General features: G+C 36.5%; 1 protein-coding gene across 45 annotated transcripts in view; it reads left to right on the plus strand.

The window, feature by feature from the left end:
• SOX5 (SRY-box 5) overlaps nt 1-11,709 on the plus strand; it is a 1,006,514-nt gene extending 994,805 nt beyond the window's left edge. For 44 of the 45 annotated variants that reach the window (XM_021092936.1, XM_021092946.1, XM_021092949.1 and 41 more), the window contains 2 exons: nt 3,342-3,558; nt 5,971-11,709. In XM_021092936.1, the coding sequence (XP_020948595.1) occupies nt 3,342-3,558; nt 5,971-6,274 (521 nt within the window). In that variant the 3' untranslated portion in view covers nt 6,275-11,709. The remainder of the gene's footprint in view (nt 1-3,341; nt 3,559-5,970) is intronic. The other variant, XM_021092938.1, reaches the window with a different exon arrangement.

Raw genomic sequence — 20,138 nt, forward strand, 5'->3', positions numbered from 1 at the left:
CCAGCCAGCCATGCCCAAATAAAGGAGACATTTTCTTCTCTTTTGAAGAAATCTGAAGTGCTATCCTACCACTCCTAGCATGTGTTTCAGGGGTTTACATCACAGCTACAAACAGTAGTTGTTGTACCTGCAAAGCCATTGAAACCAAAACCAAACTTGTTACTTGATTAATCCCATTTGAAAGCTATTATTAAAAAATGAAAACTACTTTTGCCACCAAACTGAACCACTCTTCTGCTCAGTCATAAAATGGAGTAGTTAGCTTGAGCATTAACCAGGTCCAAATGGTGCCTTAATTCTTAATTTTGAAAAGATCTTAATGATATGGCCATATTTAAAAATATAGTTTGGAATTCAGTGATAGTTCAGAGGAATTATATTATCAAGTATCAAGATACTGTGTCTTCGGTTCATACCAGAGTTGGAAGCTAACTTATTTGAGAATTTACGCATCTTTTATTACTCTTTTTCCATGGCATTTTAGCCAGAACAACTTTAAGTTCCTCTGATCCCTTTACCACTACAAGGTCTTGAGCATAACATTCCTCCTCCACAGGCCATGCTTTTTGCAACGATACCTTCCTGAGCTATGAGAAGATTGACTCAAGCTCTTTATCATATGTTCTCATAAGCTTCCTGTACTTTCCACCATTATAATTAAACCAATGCATTTAATGTATTTCTTCTCTGCTGGAATATGAGCTCCGAGAATATAGGAACCATAATGATTCACCATTGCACGTCCGATAATACAGCATCATGCCCTTAGTAGGAAATCTAAAAACAGCTCTTGCTTTCCAAGGCAGGTTACTTTGAGGCATGAATACTCCCTTTCCTTAGGGAAAAAAAATGTTATCTTTTGAACTTATAGAATATTTAAACTTAGGGAAGACTGGCAATTCCTACTCTAATGGAGAATGCTAGTTTCTCTGTTCTATTCAGTGATAAAAATAGGTAGTGGATTTTAAGTCAACCATCCTTGATCCACTGTTCAGTTTCTATAGTTATTCAATAAGTTATTCTGCTAAGTTCACTTTTCTACTCCCTATTTACTGAGGTTCAGAATTCTGGTATGAACACTTATAAGAAACTATGAGAAGAATTAATCCAGTTCAGTAGTAGGTAGCTTAACTTGTGTTGATATTTGCGCTGAGAATAGCATAGAGATTTTCACGTACCTCTAGAAAATAATATTGGGCCATAAAGAATGTGAGATTGTACCTTCAAAGGATATGGCCTAAATGTTGGACACTGCTTTTAAACACAAGTTTGAGAAAGGAATATAAAGATGATGTCTATTGTTTGAACTGTAACCTGAGTTTCTAGTGTAAATATAATGGAATCATATTAGCTCTAGGTTGGAAAAAATCTGTTTGTAAACTTTTGAAACACCCATGTGGATATATTCACCCAGGTAACATCTTGTCCAATAGGAAACAGTTCTAAGGGAGGAGATGCTGTTCCTTTCTCTGCATTCCTGTAATAAATATAAAGCCCATATTGAAATCACTGCATTTGTAGGAAAAAACTGTTCATCAGTGAGCTATTTGTATTTGAGATACGGAGTTATGGTTGAGTAAAGAATTCATTCGAAAGGTTTAAGATGCCTAGATGACTTTGGAAGGCAAGTAAGAACAGCAGTGCCAGTACATATTTAGTTGGGATCTCCTAATTCCAGTTATTTTGGTCTTTGTGCATTTGGGTAGAGTTGAGCTGATTACTTGCAGAGAAATATCTGCAAATAAACAGATTTTTCTTACATGCTTAATCAAAAGTAAACATTACTACTACTGCTATTACTACTACACTTAGCCGTACTGATAGAATCAAAGCTTTAAATCATATCTATATTGAGAACTAGCATATACTATTTTTAATTAAGCTTCAGAACAGTTGTTTTTCACAATCCTAGTTGAATCCAAACCAAAATTAAAAGTGAAAAGAAAAAAAAATCCAATTAGGGTTAATATTACTAATGCATGCTATATCACAGGAAGTGACATTTTTATGTAATATCGAAAGTGGTTTACTAAGAGAAAAATATTCCTGAACACATACTTCTTACTGTGTTTAAGCCTCTGTTAGAACATATATAGTGGATGAGTGGAGGTATGCAAGGATGTACATCGTACCACACTTTCAATTCCATCAAACCTGAGTTTGTAGAGTTCCCTGGTGGCCTAGGATCTGGCATCATTGCTGCAGTGGCACAGGTTCAAGCCCGGGCCCTGGAACTTCTGCATGCTGCAGGTGCAACCAAAAAAAAAACACCTGAATTTGAGTCACCGATCTGCAGTTTAATAGTTGGGTGACCCTGGCTTTCATTTATTTGAACTACAGTTTTTCCATCTATGAAAATAGGTGTAAATGCTGTCTCTTTTATAAGACTGTGGTAAAAAGATAAAAATGAAAAAACTTACATAAAGTTTTTAGCGTTGTATCTAGCACATAGTAGTTCCTCAGTGCATGTTCATTAATATATTTTTATATAATTAAAATTTTGATGAAAAGAATGTTTAACTGCAGTTACGTAAGCATACCTAAACATTTGGGACAGAATGAGAATTACATTTAATATATGTTAGAAGGCTTTGTAATAAGTAATGTCCACCCATATAAAAATACTCAATAATTAGAAAATTACCTTCAGGTTCAAAATATGTAATGAGGGAGTTCTCGTCATGGCTTAGGGGAAACGAATCTGACTTGGAACCATGAGGTTGCAGGTTCAATCCCTGGCCTTGCTCAGTTGGTTAAGGATTCGGCATTGCCGTGAGCTGTGGTGTGGGTTGCAGATGTGCCTCAGATCTGGCGTCGCTGCAGATGTGGCATAGGCTGGCAGCTGTAGCTCCGCTTAGACCCCTAGCCTGGGAACCTCCACATGCTGTGGGTGCAGCCCTTAAAAAAGCAAACAAAACAAAACAAAACAAAAAAACAATAAACAAAATATGTAATGAGTTTTTGCATAACTTTTCAGTTCAGGGTCGAATTAAATTGTGGTCTAATGTAGAAATCAAAGATAACAAGATACCACCATTATCTCATCTGTGAGCTTCTAAGTATATAATGTACAAGTTTGGCTACATTGTTCATTCAATCCAGAAAAAAAAAAAATGCTTAGTGTTTGTATCTGTGGGTACAGTTTCTTAGATGACCCAGCCACCAACACCTGTGTTCTTGACTCACACCTCCTGGGTCAAAGCTCATGAATCATAATCGTTTTTATGCATCTCTGGGAATTGGCCAACACTTTCACTTGTGATGGTCGTATTCTCCATTATATCTTTGTAAGATCCTCAGTTGTTATGCCTGTGGGAATGCTAACCTTTTTTTCCTCCCAGGATCTCGCTGGAAAGCTATGACAAACCTAGAGAAACAGCCATATTACGAGGAGCAAGCCCGTCTCAGCAAACAGCACCTGGAGAAGTACCCCGACTACAAATACAAGCCCAGGCCGAAGCGCACCTGCCTGGTAGATGGCAAGAAGCTGCGCATCGGCGAGTACAAGGCCATCATGCGGAACAGGCGGCAGGAGATGAGGCAGTACTTCAACGTTGGGTATGTACCTTCTCTCCTTTTTCCGTCCAGAGCATTTCCCGTGACACTTAATGGGATGTAAAATATATTTGCTTAGTTGCAAAGCAGCATTTTGAGAGGGAACCTAAGTACACACAGTGTATGTTCAGAGACTAGGCTGTCTCCCATTTAATTCTGAGAAAGAATGCTGTGAGCTCACTCCAGGCTCCTAGAACAGCGACTTGGGCGAGAGAGCTTTAGTAATAGCTGGCTTGAGAATAGAGTATATGGGGAGTTCCCATCATGGCTCAGCGGTTAACAAACCCGATTAGAATCCATGAGAATGTGGGTTTGACCCCTGGCCTCACTCAGAGGGTTAAGGATCCGGCGTTGCCATGAGCTGTGGTGTAGGTCACAGATGCTGCTCAGATCCTGTGTTGCTATGGCTTCAGTGTAGGCTGGCGGCTACAGTTCTTATTGGTCCCCTAGCCTGGGAACCTCCATGTGCTGTGGGAGAGGCCCTAGAACGACCAAAAAAAAAAAAAAAGTAGAATATATGAGAGTAAATCATTTTCAAGTTTGGTTATTAAAAACTTAGAAGCCTTACTGGTTCTTTTCCTTGCCGGTTTTCATTACTTCCAAGACTTCACAGTGATAAATTCCACAGCAACTAACCACTCAGTTGAGATAATACAACATAAAAGTGATTCCAAAAGAAACACTTGTTTCTGAGTATGGGGGGGCCTCTGGACTCTCAAGTCACATGTGTGGCCTTAGGAGATCACAAAGAGGAGGGATTCTGTTTAGGGCCCAACAAGGTTGTGAATGGGAAGGTTTGCTTAAGAATGCCTTGCTCAATATAAATTACCCTGCTTCCCATGGCGGGAGCTGCAAATGCATTGCCTCTTCAGAATTTTCTCAGAAAAGCCCAGAAATTGGAGTTCCCATTGTGGCTCAACAGTAATGAACTTGACTAGCATCCATGAGGATTCAGGTTCAATCCCTGGCCTCCCTCAGTAGGTTAAGGATCAGCATTGCCGTGAGCTGCAGTGTAGGTCAAAGGTGTGGCTCAGATCTGGCATTACAGTGGCTGTGGCATAGGCCAGCAGCTGCAGCTCTGATTTGATCCCTAGCCTGGGAACAGGTATGGGCCTAAAAATAAAAAAATAAAAAATTTAAAAAATAAAAAAAAAAACCAAAAAACAGCAACAACAAAAACCCCACAGAAGTAAAGTTGTTCATATTTGGTACAGTAAATAAGATCCCCAGGAGCTTCTTAGAATAATGAATATTGGGAGTTCCTGTTGTGGCGCGGTGGTTAATGAATCCGACTAGGAGTCATGAGGTTTCGGGTTCAATCCCTGGCCTCACTCAGTGGGTTAAGCTCAGGCGTTGCCATGAGCTGTGGTGTATGTTGCAGACATGGCTCAGATCCCCAGTTGCTGTGGCTTTGGTGTAAGCCGGCATCTACAGCTCCGATTAGATCCCCTAGCCTGGGAACCTCCATATGCCGCAGGAGTGGCCCTAGAAAAGGCAAAAAGACAAAAAAAAAAAAAAAAGAAGAATGAATATTGTTCTGAAAATGGCTAGAGGATACTTAAACAACCACCACAACAACAACTTTTCAAATCTCTCCTATTCCCTCCATTCCCATGAAAATGTCTGGTTGCTCTATACAGTGTCTGTGATTTATATCCAGTGCATGACTCTTCTCCATGCTGAGCACAAAACCCAGCAGTCCTTGGGGAAATAGTAAACTTATGAATGAATGAAAGAAGGCATGAGTGAACATCATCTACTTCTTCCCCCCACTGAAGACTATTTCAGGAGGAGGTAGACCACGTGATATTGTTCTGGGCAACAAAGTTTTATTTCGAGAGCTCTAATACTTTAGGGTTTTTCCATTAAGATTGAATTATCTTTAGGTTTAATTCTTAAAAAAAAAAAAAAATGTTTCTAGGAGTTCCCACTGTGGCACAGTAGGTAAATGATCTGGTGTTGTCTCTGTGGAGCCACAGGTTTGATCCCTATGAACTCAACTTATGCTGTGGGTGTAGCCTAAGAAGAGAAAAACTAAGTAAAAAATTTTTAAAAAATGAAAAACCATTTGGACATGTTATTGTGAAGGAAAAATTAACTTGGGGTCAAGGACTTGAGTTCTGCTTAACTTTCTGCACCTCAGTTCCTTTTCAGAAAATAGAATAGTAACAAAACAGAATGATTTTAAGACTCAAAGGGGTAATGCACATGCAAATGCCTTGTCATCTATAAGGCACTGTAAAGAAATAAGGGATCAGGATAGGAATAGGATACAGTTTTTAAAATGTCAGCAGTAGGGTGCAAATCACTATGTGGAGTTGGACAAGACGAGCAAATTAATTATACAGTAAGAGGTGCACTTACTCGAACTGCCCACTCACGCATGGTCTCTTTTTGGGAATTCCTCTCTGACAGGCAACAAGCACAGATCCCCATCGCCACTGCTGGCGTTGTGTACCCTGGAGCCATCGCCATGGCGGGAATGCCCTCCCCTCACCTGCCCTCGGAGCACTCAAGCGTGTCCAGCAGCCCGGAGCCTGGGATGCCTGTTATCCAGAGCACTTACGGTGTGAAAGGAGAGGAGCCACACATCAAAGAAGAGATCCAGGCTGAGGACATCAACGGAGAAATTTATGATGAGTACGATGAGGAGGAAGACGATCCAGATGTAGATTATGGGAGTGACAGTGAAAACCATATTGCAGGACAAGCCAACTGATAAGGGTCAAAAGATGGTCATGACCTTAGGACTTAAAGAAGCCCTAGCTGGTTCATCCTTACCAGTGGCCAAGCACATTAACTTTCTCATACACTGACTGTTACTTTAACTGTTAGTCTTAAATAGTTGGGACATCAGCTGACTAATAGACCTCAGCCTCAAAAGGCTCGGAAAGGAAATCAAAATACAACAAGCAAACAACAATATCAACAACAAGAGATTGAAATAAGCTATGGGTAAATATAATGCCAGTAATTCAGCTGCTACATCCAAGCACTGAAGTCTTACCCGTCAACTTTTTTTTTTAATAAACTTTATGGCTGTTTGTTCTACAATGTTCTAGAAATTCTCACTCAGGTACACAGTGCCAACAAGTGGCTTGTGAATGTGTTTTGTTGTTTTGTGCTACAATTTTTAAAAAGAAATAAGTTTTGTTTTTTGGGGTTTCTGGGTGTTTTCCTTTTCTTTCTTTTCCTTTCCTTTTTTTTTTTTTTTTTTTTTTTTTTTTTTTTTTTTTGGTAATGCACCTGACAGAAAAAAAAGAAAGATGAATTTCTCTTTACTTCTCTCCACCTTTTCCATCTCTATACTTTAAAGATGGAAGTCTGTGCATGGGGGGGAAGAGGGAAAAAGAGCCTGTTTTTAACTTCCTTGCTATCCACCACAAAATAAGCAATCCTTTTCTTTAGAGGACTTTCTTTATCTATTGCACACCACACTACATCTTTGAGCAAGTGCCAAATTTGTACCGAAGTATTGACCCAGTTGATTTTTTTTCCCCTTCCTTTCTCCTGTTCCTTCTTAAATTAGGACAGTGTTATATCTTAGACAATCCCTTGAAAAAACCTGAAATACCAGCAGCTGGTGAGATTTGACTTTTTTTTTTTTTAATGGAAACTGTAGGTGCTGTTCTCAGGTGAAAAGAGAGAGAGAGAGAGACATAAGAAATTTAGAGAAAAAAATATTTTCTGATCTTGGATTTTTGTGTGTATGTATGTGTGTGATTATGGTACTAATAGGAATAACGTTGGACCATTGTGAGTTAAACCCACATCTGGGGATGAAATCCCACATCCTCCTAAGTGACTGGTCTGGAAGCAACCTTGACCTTGACTTTGCACTTCAAATGACAACTTAACCAATATAGGGCTCAGAAATTGTATTTTTAAATTACTAATATGATTATTATTGGATGGATCAGGTGGCCCTGTGTAATAGAGGGGTGCATGTATAACATGGAAGCTACTAGCAAACTGCTCCCAGATGTCCCTTCTCCCTGCTCAGTTGGTTCCACTAACATTTGCTACTTAATAATTTCTGTTTGTCTTTCCTGTTGATAACTTCGAGCAAAACAATCATTGTTTTCCTTGAATACATTTGCCAATTTTCCAGAAATACAGAATTTGTGTATTTCTTCAACATTCCATCCTTTCCTGATGAGGAAATGGAACTGATAATTTTCAAAGGTATTCTTCATCTCTCCATGAAATGAGGGGGAGGCCATTTGCATTTCAGAATTGTGGGCCATGTACATCTCGTGCCGTAAAAAGCAGGATTTGATTAAAATCACGGCAGCCCAACACGACGGAACCTGGCTGAACCCAGCAATCCCTGCACCGCTCTTTTCTTGCTGTAAGATGAAGCCACTGAAGTCCGGTTTTTCATTCCAGCAGAGGATGTGCTCAGAGCAACAACTGATGGTGACGGGGCTGCTTAGTTAGACTTCACCAGCCAAGTGCCAGGGCAGTCGTAGGGCTCGTACAAACAAACGCGACATCATTTAAAGTCAACCAGCACTGTTTGTGCGGAAGCATCAGACAGTAAATACTCCCACCAGTAGCTTGGATGTGCTATGGTTCCAGTCATCATTTTCCTATCCCACCCCCCCCCCCAAAAAAATGACCTAAAGTTTGATTTTTACATATAAATAAGAAAAAAATACTTTTTATTTTTCTCTCTCTCAAAAGACTTGCTCTGGGGTTTTGCTTGGAGGAACTAATCATATCCTGCATGTCAGAGATTTTGTTTTTGTTTGTTTTTCTGTTTGTTTTTGATGACTGTATTTTCATTTGAACTGCCTCTTTTTGCTAGTGTTGTAATAATGATGATGATAAAATAATAATAATAATAATAGTAATAATAATAATAATGGTCAGCTGTTCCCAGATTAGTAAGTTATGTATAATTTATTTCTCCCTTTCTATTTTATTCTGCTCTGATTTGGAAGTGCAGCCAATAAGTTGTTAGATATTTAAAACAAATTTCCATCTCCAACATATATATATGTATACATATGTATACATACATATATATGTACACACACACATGCACACACATACACAATGTCATTTCTCCTTCCATAAGTTTTATCCTTTCAAAAAATTTGGCCCCAACAATGTCAAGTTCTGGTATTTAATACATATGAGTGAATTAATAGGAGGGTCGTGTTCAATCTTAATTAACTTATGCTCTCATCACTCATTTTAGTTATTTAATTGCCACAGTCATCTAGAGCCAATTTTTTTGTTTTTGTTTGTTTTGTTTTTAAGCACTCTGGATAAAAAAAAATAGACACTTGTTTTTATATGGTTATTATGTACAATGTGAAAACAGATTTTTAAAAATTTGTTCTGTCTTTGTTAACAAATTTTTTCTGACTTCTGTGGGTTCACCTCTCACGTTTGCTGGATACTTATTTCCACCATGTTATAAAGATGCTTTGTTTTCATTTCATGACTTTGGGCTACAAGAATACTTTGTTTTAGCTCCAGGTAGAAGCCACTGAGGGCATTTACGGCTGAAACCAATTCTAATCCATTTACCAGAGAATTGACAAAACCCTCTGTTTGGCCTTTTTGTTTGTTTGTTTTATTTGAAGGGGAAAATGCAATTGTTAGTGGTGACCTGTAACTGCTGAAATTCAGAAATTTATTTTCATTTTACTTAGGTTTACATCAGAGAGACTAAACTGCGTGGACTGAAACAGAAATCAAGTCTATAGCCCTGTATTACCTTGTCTTCTTCTGACATCTAATTCACTGGGTGTCACGATTTTTTTTTTTTTGCCTTAATTTTCCCCAAAAGAAAACAAAAAATCACATTAATGTTTAAAGTGCTTTGAAGTCATTTGATAAAAGGTGCTCTGAATGGCAGCCTATTGGGTTAGCACATTGCCTTTTTGGCATTTGATTGGCTTATAATTTTATAAAGGATCCTAAAACCTTGTATTCTTTTGTTGGGCCCCATGATGACCAAAAAAGGATAAAGGAGAGGAAATGAAAGTCAGATCAACTCAAATGAACAGAAAGCTTCCCTCCTCTCCTCTTTCCTACCTTCCTGTTTGCATTTCACATTCCTTTCTCTCTCTCTCTCTCTCTCTCTCTTTCTTTCTTTCTCTCTCTCTCTCACACACACACAGACACACACACACACACACACGCACACACAAGCTCACCCCAGTACTGAATACTTGCCAGAATTCTGTTTCTTATGGCCGTTTTGATCAGTTCTTCTAAAAATAGTCATGTTTTAATATGAATCTAAGAGACTGTCACTGGAGAAAATAGGCTAAAGTTACTCACTTATCAGTTACTAGTAATTTGGCTAGTTACTGCAATGAATAAAATACACGGTGGTTCTTCAGTACACTTATACCTAAACTAGTTAAGTCAATTTTTAACGTTTATTTGGCATCTGCAGTTGAGTTAACCATGTATAAAAATCCCTCCTTCCAAAGACTATAGTCATTATTGACACCAAATCCTCTTATAAGGAACAAATGCAAAAGAATTTCTTTGGTGAAATGATTTTGTAGATTTGATTTTGGAATAGACTTTTTAACCTTCATTCACTTAAAGAAAATTATCAACTCTTTTATGGTCCAGTTTCAGATATTTTCTTAATCCAGAAGATGTGACTGTTCCCAGAAGAAACTTCTTATGCCACATTTAAAACATCAAAAATAGTTACGTTTTCATTCATTCTAATGGGTAAATTATTTGAATTGTAATAACTGTATATCTACAAACAGGTTTATAAAATATTTGTCTATCAAGTTAATAGTAAAAAAATGATGGCGTCTGCAAGGAAAAATATGAAGCCCACTTAAAGTGGTTCAGAGATTTCTTTTGTCTTCTAGGGCAATAGGTTTTTGTTTAGACAGGCTTTTTCAGTATTTAATTTTAAAGTTTCCTATAACTGTCAGTTTCCCAGGTTGAAGATGACGTTGAGTTTTCTACTGATCGATGCTTGTCCTCCCCAGTGTTTCTGTCACTGGCTCACTAAAACAGTATTTATATAGCTCCACTGGCTTTAAAGCTCTTAGTCCTTCTAACATTTGGGATTTTACAAGGAAAAATGGGAAAAAGTAGAAAAGAGACAATCAAATGCCTGGAGCTTAAAACAAAGTATGTGCAACCTACCATCTCACTTGAAATTTAATAAAATAAATAATTATGTAAATATAACATAGAGTTATAGATTTATATTTTGTTCATAACACATAGTGTAATATAAGTTGTATATTTTCATGTTTTTGGTTTTATGTTATCATTCATGCCACAATAAAAAATAAAACAGGAGTTTATGTACTCTTAAAAAAAAAAGATGTGGGTTGCCACCAACCTGTTTTTTTTTTCTTTTTTTTTTTTTTGATTTTGTTTTTTGTTTTTGCATTCTCTTTTTTCAGTATTACTGCCATGCAAGGCACCAATAAAAACAGCAAATGTGTTCTTTACCTATTATACTGTGTTTCTTTCCACAATTCTTGGTATGGAAGTTTAATCATTAGTTTTCTTACAAGAAGTATGAAAAACTATTTCGTTTTCAATATAAATAACCCCACTTCCTGAAGTTGACTTTGGACTGAGTGTTTAAATCTTAGAGGTGGACATTCAAGAAAGCCTAGTTATAATGTGGCTCCTCTGAGAACTTCACTACAATGTCAAAGGGTATCCTTCTTAATATAATTGTCTAGTACATCCCACAGCCTGAAGCACCCTTAATGCGGTTTTACAAAGCTTTACACTATCACTGCAGCGGGGTTTCTACACTTTAGAATTGAATTTCATTCTGTTGTTTGTGCAGAAAAATTCTAAATTTCAAATTATGAATTTACTAAGAATTAGATGTAATTTTAACTTTTCTAATGGATATTTTTAAGTTCTTTAATATTTTGACATTTAACCTCTGGATTCTACTTTCAACTTTTTAAGCAAATGTTGCAACAAGCAGTCTCCTTTCCCAGAATTCCCATCATGGCCCAGCAGAAACGGATCTGACTAGTATCCATGAAGATGCAGGTTCGATCCCTGGCCTTGCTCAGTGGGTTAAGGATCCTGGCATTTCTGTGAGCTGTGGTGTAGGCCAGCGGCTATAGCTCCAATTCGACCCCCAGCCTGGGAACCTTCAGATACCACAGGTGTGGCCCTAAAAAGACAAAAAAAAAAAAAAAAAAAAAAAAAAAGCTCCTTTCCTTCCAATGGCCATTTTTCTTATCTTTCCTCCATCATAGTATTTTTTTTTTAATCTTAATAGTTCTGTGTGTAATAGTTTCCCATACAGGTTTTCAGTTGGTTGGTTGTTTAATTGGTTGGTTTTTAAACACGTGTCAAGACACCGGGTCAGATAACATCTAGTTCGAATGAGTATAAAATATATAGGAGTTCCCTTGTGGCTTGGTGGGTTCAGGATCCGACATTGTCACTGCCTTGGCTCTGGTTACATCTGTGGCATGGGTTGGATCTCTGGCTCAGGAACTTTTGCATGCTATGGGCACAGCCAAAAAAAAAAAAAAGTATATACTGAAGATATAGTCTACTAACACTTTGCCCACTGTATCCCTTAACAGAAGTAATTTAAAATGCCTGCTTTAGAATTAACTGTTAAAAATGTAGATTCCCGGGCCTGACTACAGTTGTGAATCAGAATCTCTAGGGCTAAAGAAAAAGCTGTTGCTCTTAACCAGCTACATACAATTATTCTGCATGTGCGGGTGTTTCAAAACAACCAGGAGGTGGGGCTATTTTCCTCTCTTACCTACATTTTTTTTTTTTTTTTTTTTTTCCATGTCAAATTCTGCAGATTCTATGGCCTACCATATTGTAATCTTAGGACTCCATAAAAACCTCTCTGAAGCTGAGGGTCAGTAAGTAGACAAGAGTTTGAGATGGAAGGCGCTCTCAATCTGTCCCTTCATAGGTTGTTTTTGAAGGCATTTGATTCACCAGAACCATGTCCACTTGCTATCTTTGTTTCTCTGCTTCTCACTTTGTTCATCGTGGCAAAGTCGTAGGCTTCAGAGACTCCAGGCCAGTGGAACACTGAAAATACAACTGAAACACACAAAACTATACTCAATATTTGCATACAAATTTGAGGTGCTTCTGAAAGGAAATGATCATTCCATGTCATGTTTTTAACAGACCACCTGTGGCTATGTTGGTCACAGTCTCATCCTGTTGCTTCAGGAAACAGCATCCTCCTCGGGGTATGTTAAGTACATGTGGGTGGGGAAATCTTATCAGTATATGAAAACTTTGTTTATCTAAGGTGCAAAGACCCACCATGGGTCTCTCTCCTACCAAATAATTTACTTGGTTTTGTCCTGTCACACTCTATTTTAGAAACATTCTTCTCTTGGCCTTTACATTTTTTAGTTTCTTACAGAATATTTAGGACTAGCATGCAATAATAGATCATTTTCTTGCTGCCAATGCCTTGAACAACCAAAAATAATAATAATAATAATAATAATAATACTGGCAATAGTGAAAAGAAACCCATTCTTTTTAAAAATTTATCTCAATTTTGACGATTTTAGTTAGTGTTTGAGGAGGTTCGAATATGCGTTTTTTTTTTTAAATCAGGATACTGTCATTCTCACAAATTTTAAAGTTCAGAAGTCATCCCTATTTATAATGACATCATCACCGAAACCTCGATTACAGCGATGGAGGTGAAAGTGGGCATGAATTAGTTCAATGTCTGAGTTAAAGAATATTTATGACAAAAATACAATTTATTTTTCTTGAGTTTCTAAAGCAACTTAATAACTAGCTGAGAAGACCTGTTTTATAAGTAAGCATTGTAATTAGTCTGTAAAATGTATGCAATAGTATTGCTAAAAGATCTTAAAAATAGTTATGTTTTATTAAACAGGCTAAACATCTGTCCTACAGTTTTATTTGGTCTACCAATTTGCTTAGCAAACTTGTTTTACCACCAAGAATGAACCAATTCATCTCTGATCACAATATTTCATCATTTTTTCAATTAGGTCCAGATACATGAGATTTCACTCTCCCTATTATTACCATTTTCTAAATATACAAGTGAATATGGAATGGAATGGCATTTTGTTGGTATTCAAAGTATAACCAAGAGAATGAAAGTTGTTTTATCATTAATGTCTCTACTGATTCAATTTAAAAAGAAAAAAAAATTACCAGAACAATTGTAGGAATCCAGTAGGCTTAAGTAAACACCATCATTTTGTACATTGCCTGTTCAATTTAGTATTAAATTTCAGAGTCTGGAAAGCAATCCTAATTACACACAAACTGTAAAATATATTTGAAATAAAGACTTGTTTATAAAAATCATTGCTTTGATTACTTTTTTTAAAAAATAAATTAATGTGGTCCTGGTAGAAGGTTGGAGAAGTCATAGAAAATATTTAGATAATTGCTTGCACAGAAGACTGGCTTTATTCAGCTTGCTCTAACATTGGCCTTCAGCAAGCATTCATTTTCCCAAAGCTGCAATTGACTAGAGTACAAGTTTATAAATTGCGGTTGCATGAACTTAAGTTTGATTCAGGACTATAACCATTACTAGTAGGCCCCAAATAAAATAATTACACAAATTGTCCTTTTTATTTGGAAATGATATTTCAAGCATCATTGTTTTCTATGGGTTAACATGCACAAGAAAGAGTTCATGTTGTGGCTCAGCAGTTAATGAATCCAACTAGCATCTGTGAGGATGCGGGTTTGATCCCTGACATTGGGAATCTGGCATTGCCAGGAGCTCTGGTGTAGGTCTTAGACATGGCTCAGATTCCGCATTGCTGTGGCTCTGGCATAGGCTGGTGGCTAGAGCTCCATTTGGACCCCTAGCCTGGGAAACTCCATATGCCACAGGTACAGCCCTAAAAAGACAAAAAGGCAAAAACAAACGAACAACAAACAGAAAAACATGCACAAGAAGAATGAGTCTACCTTCTTATGGGCAGGGCTTATTTGACATCTGGGAAATGAATGAAATTACCAGTGGCATAACATTTGGGAGCAAATGCTACCTAATAAAAATAAGAGAAAAGTTTAGATTGTCCTCATTAAAGATTACCCATTTCCCCATAACCCACTGATTTTACAGATCTATAAGCTATGATATATATACCCTATTATGTCACCCATATCTTAGATTCTTGATTATAAAATCCTCTAGTGTAGCTTTATCTTTGTCTCCTATTGTTACAGTAAAAACCTGAAAACGTCACAATTTTTCAGATGCTTTAAGAGTCCCAAAGTTTATGTTGGCAAACTTTGATAATGTTTTATAAATTTTACACTTTTCATGTAAACTTTAAACACACAAAACCTGAGTTTGTATCATGGAAAAAATATTTAGACATTTTTATTAATAAAAAAATGTAAGTCAGGGAAAATGATAAATATCATAAGTGGTGGTATAGTTCTTATTTCCTTGCCTTGATTCAATATTTGGCAAATATTAAATTAATGATGCTGACCTGGTCCTTCTGGCAATAAAAAGCCTAACTCTTGTCAGAGTCGAGTCTCTGTCCCTAATGCATCTTAAGTATATCAATTCATCAGCTATTTCACTTACTTTCAAATATTGGAATGTTGGAGTTCTCATTGTGGTGCAGTGGAAACGAATCTAACTAGTAACCATGAGATTGTAGGTTTGATCCCTGGCCTCACTCAGTGGGTTACGGTTCTGGTGTTGCCATGAGCTGTGGCGTAGGTCACAGTTGCGGCTCATGCTCAGATCCTGCATTGCTGTGGCTGTGGTGTAGGCCGGCAGCTGCAGCTCCAATTTGAACCCTAGCCTGGGAACTTTCGTATGCTGTAGGTGTGGCCCTAAAAAGAAAAAAAAAAAAAAACCCACAAAAAACAAACATTGGAGTGTCTTACAGACAATAAATACACAAGTACAAATATGCCAGCACAGTTAGCACAAGGCAAACAAAGAGACAATAGATAAAGAGTAAGGAAAAAAAGAAATCACACATTATAGAACACACATACATATTCCTTTATATTTCTTACTCATTACCTTTTGTCTATTTACCAAAAAAAAGACATTTTTTTTGTATGTATTTGTGTGTGTGCACACTGTCTGAGGAGGATGACTTCAATCACTAAACCAAAAATATCTCCTGTTTTCATAGCAGCTGGGGCAAAGAAACTACATGGATTAGAGAATACTCATTGCTTAAATGGAGGTATGCAAGTTTATCATGAGAAATAAACCTTCATTGCCCTAAATTCTTAGACGGATTTCACACTTAAGGGATAAGAAACAATGCGAAGATCCACTTTTCTATAAGGAGATTTACCAAAGCTGTAGATTTGTTTCTTATTTGCTTACTCTATCAGTCCTTAAGCAGAATTTTATAAAGACAATTTGCAGGGGGTCAGAGAGAAAGATAGTATACATATGAATAGATAACTGGATATATGGATTAAACAAGGATTTATAAAGCATAAAGCTGGAAGAATTGTGATGGGGATGAATATTTATCATGTCCCATAGACTAGATTTTTCAAATATCAGATGTTTCAAATTGGTTATTAATTACGCTGTGTTCAGTATTATGATCTAATGGGTTTATACAAGATATAAAGCAAATGGTACTAGCACATATTAAATAATAAAACAATATAAGAATATAGTTAATGAACAGACATATGATTTCAAATCAGATCAAGAATCATTTTAATATGTATGGAGACTTCAGCTTCTAAATAAATGTTGTAGGTCATCAATGGCCAACCTCCCACTGTATCAACTAGGAAATGCTGGAAAGCCACTCCCTAAATTATATTTTAGGACATTAGAAAGCTATGGAAGAAATGAGGATGAAATGAACTGTAATTTCAGAAAAGCAAAACTTCATCTAAGGTAAAGCTGATGATTGCTAGCCATTCTTACTTAGCAAAAACATAGCCAAATTCTGGGTTTTGCCATAAAAGAATTGGCAGCTTATGGGTGAAAGAGAAACCAGCAAAGTAGTTTTGTGGATCCAAAGCACCTAAGTGATGTTAAAGGGCCTCAAATGCCAAGACTGGTTTTAGTAATACTTGCTAAGTTCTAGGGCTTTGTGGGATGTTAGAGGTTTTATGGCAAAAGCTTCCAAAAGAAATGTTGAAGCCACCTGTGTCACTTAGTCCTTGGGAAATTAAGACCAGATATGGGCCCTGACTCAAGAATACATTAATCACCTCTAAAGATATTTGCCAGATTTTATCTTCAAGGGGTATGATACTGGAGAGTTGGGCTGAGAAATTTATAAGGGCACACTTGAACTCCCCGTAGTTTTTCATAGCTGAGGAGATAAATATCCCCCATACTCACAAGCAAAGCTTGGGAAAATTACACTATGAGACAAAGGAGAGGTGGATTGAATACTACTAAAATTGCTAAACAAATTTGACATGGCTAAATTGTTGATAAGGGTAAAATGACTAGCCCTTTGCCCATCTATCTAATGCAAGAACATGGAACTCCACTCTGGTGGCAGATTAAATCATATAGGTTCTTTTATTTGAAAAGTTTAGGGAAAAAAATCTAAACACATGAAAATACAAAAATTGACTGATAATCAAGAGAAAAAGAAATAATAGATGTAGATCTACAGAAGATATTGATATTAAAGTTAGCAAAGAATTTAATATAAACTATAGCTAATATATTCAAGAAAATAGATGAAAAATAGACAAAATGGATAAAGAGATGATATTTACAGAAAATCAATTAGACACAGAGCAGCACACAATGAGCAAAAATGAAAAGTTTAATTAAAATGTACATATTTATTAAAAGTATTGAGAGAGATCATAACTGAGAAATTTTCACATAAAATATTCTACACAGATTCAAGAAGCTCAGTTAATTTAAACAGGATAAATAAAAAGAAAATAAAACCAAAGACAAATTTTTAAAAATAGCCTGAGAAAAGAACACATTACTGCCAGAAAAGTGACAATAAGACTAACAGAAGTTAGCTTCTCAATAGAAACAAGCAATGGAATCTAGAAACAATGAAATTTCATTTTTATAGTTCTGCAAGAAGAACTTGCCAAAATAGAATTCTACTTACCACAAAAACTATCCTACCACAATGAGGTTGCAATAACGATATTTTCAGACGAACCAAAGCTTGGAGGTTCCATCACTGAAAGATCTGACTACAAGAAATAATAAAGGGATTTATTCAGTCTGAAGTAAAGTCCAAATGGAAAAAATGGAATGGTGGATACAAATGAGGAGTATTGGAAATGATAAAACATTTGTGATACATAAATGAGTTGGGTCTGTACACAATGCTTTGTCAAGTTTTTAATAAATGTAGAAGTAAACGTATAACAGTAATAATGGGAAAAGAAAAGGGGATGAATGAATTTAAAAGAATACAAAGGTCTAGCAGCACCAGGAAGTTAATAATATGATCTCTAGGGTAAGCAAAAATAGAATGGTAAAAGAATGAATAAGCAATTTTTTTGTCAGAAGGAAAAACAGAATAATAAAGAAATTTAACTAGAAGAGAATTAGATTACATGCTACCACAAAAAATATAACCCAAAATTATTATTATTTAATAATTTTGGGGGTATGATTTTAAAATTTATTTTAAATACTTAACAGTTTTAGGATCACAGAAAAACTGGGGAGAAGGTACAGATATTCCCCAAAAGCCCCTGTTCCCACACGTATTGGCTTGTGAATATCCATAAAATGACTTTCTAGGATTTTAATCAGAATTGTATTGAATCTGTAGATCAAGTTGAGAACATTGACATCTTGATAATATTGTGTCCCTATCCATGAACATGGAATATCCCTCTCTATTTAGTTCTTCATCAATTTTATTCATCAGAGTTTTCCTCATATAGATTTCGTATATATTTTGTTAGATAATATCCAAGTGTTTCATTTTGGGGTGAGTTTCAAAATATTGATGCTAGCAGTGGCATTGTTTCAGTAATGGTGTTTGTAACATTTCATCAGTCAATGAACTTACTTCCTTTTATAACTGTATCTTCTTTTTTGTTGTTCTTTTTTATGGCTATATATAGAAAAGCCTAAGGACTCAACCCAAAAACTACTTGAACTGATCAATGAATTCAGCAAATTAGCAGGATATAAGATTAACGTTCAGAGATCAGTCACATTTCTCTATGCTAACAATGAAATAGTAGAAAAGGGATACAAAAGTACAATACCTTTGAAAATTGCACCCCCCAAAAAATCAAATACCTGGGAATAAACCTGATCAAGGAGGTGAAAGACTTATATGCTGAGAACTATAAAACATTAATCAAGGAAATTAAAGAGGATGCAATGTAATGGAAAGATATTCTACGCTCCTGGGTTGGAAAAACTAATTGTAAAAATGGCCATACTACCCAAAGCAATCTACAGATTCAATGCAATCCCTGCCAAATTACCTATGACATTTTTCACAGAACTAGAACAAACCATCCCAAAATTGTAGATGGAACCACAAAAGACCCAGAACTGCCAAAGCCATTCTGAGGACCAAAAACCAAGCAGGAGGCATAACTCTCCCAGACTTCAGGCAATATTACAAAGCCACAGTTATCAAGACAGTGTGGTACTGGTACCAAAACAGACAGACAGACCAAATGTACAGAATAGAGAACCCAGAAATAAACCCAAACACATCTGGTCAATTAATCTTTGACAAAGGAGGCAAGAACATAAAATGGGAAAAAGACAGCCTTTTCAGCAAGTATTGCTGGGAAACTGGAAAACTGCATGCAAAGCAATGAAACTAGAACACACCCTCACACCATGCATGAAAATGAACTCAAAATGCCTTAAAGAATTAAATATAAGACAAGACACGCATTGATATTTTTCCCTCCCCTTTTCCTCTCCTTCTTGTCCCATCTCTTCACAACTGTTTCACTTTCTATAGAGAAGGACATACTACTTTAATCATTCATTCATTCAGTACTGAGAGCCATTCAGTTATTAAGAAAAGCATGAAGGATAAAATTTCCTAGTTGGCAGGAAAAGGGAAACACATAGAGCGGGGGAGTGAACTGGCAGCCTATACTCTGAATTTCTTGCACAGGTTTTCTTTGGACAACACATTCTCTTGCTCTTGAACCAAACTAATGTAGTTAGGCAGTGCCTGCCGTCTCTGTTGGGTAACTTTATCTACCATTGCCAGTCATACCTGGCTGCTTCTACATTTATATAACTGCCCTCCATAAAAGGCATTTGATACCAAATATGTATTAAGTAACATTTTAGATATGTGCATAAAATACTAGGGATCAAAAGGAGGGGATTATTAATTAAGGCTAGAAATGTTAAGGGAATATCTCCCTGAAATGAAATGACGTCTACCCTAAATGGTAAGCTTATTGAAGAGAGAATGAGGGCATGATGTTTCCCTAACAGGAAAAAATGTGAACAAAATAGGATTCTGAATGTGGATGGCATTTTCAGAAAAGTGAACTCCTAGTCCATATTGTGGTAGAAACTGTCAGGAGACCAGTTTGGAGAGAGAAATCAGAACCTAATAAAATCCTTGCAAAACCATTTTTTCAACTGAACAAACTAATATATTTATAGTATGTGTGTG

The sequence above is a fragment of the Sus scrofa genome, chromosome 5, assembly GCF_000003025.6.
Source record: "Sus scrofa isolate TJ Tabasco breed Duroc chromosome 5, Sscrofa11.1, whole genome shotgun sequence".
Classification (NCBI taxonomy): Eukaryota; Metazoa; Chordata; class Mammalia; order Artiodactyla; family Suidae; genus Sus; species Sus scrofa.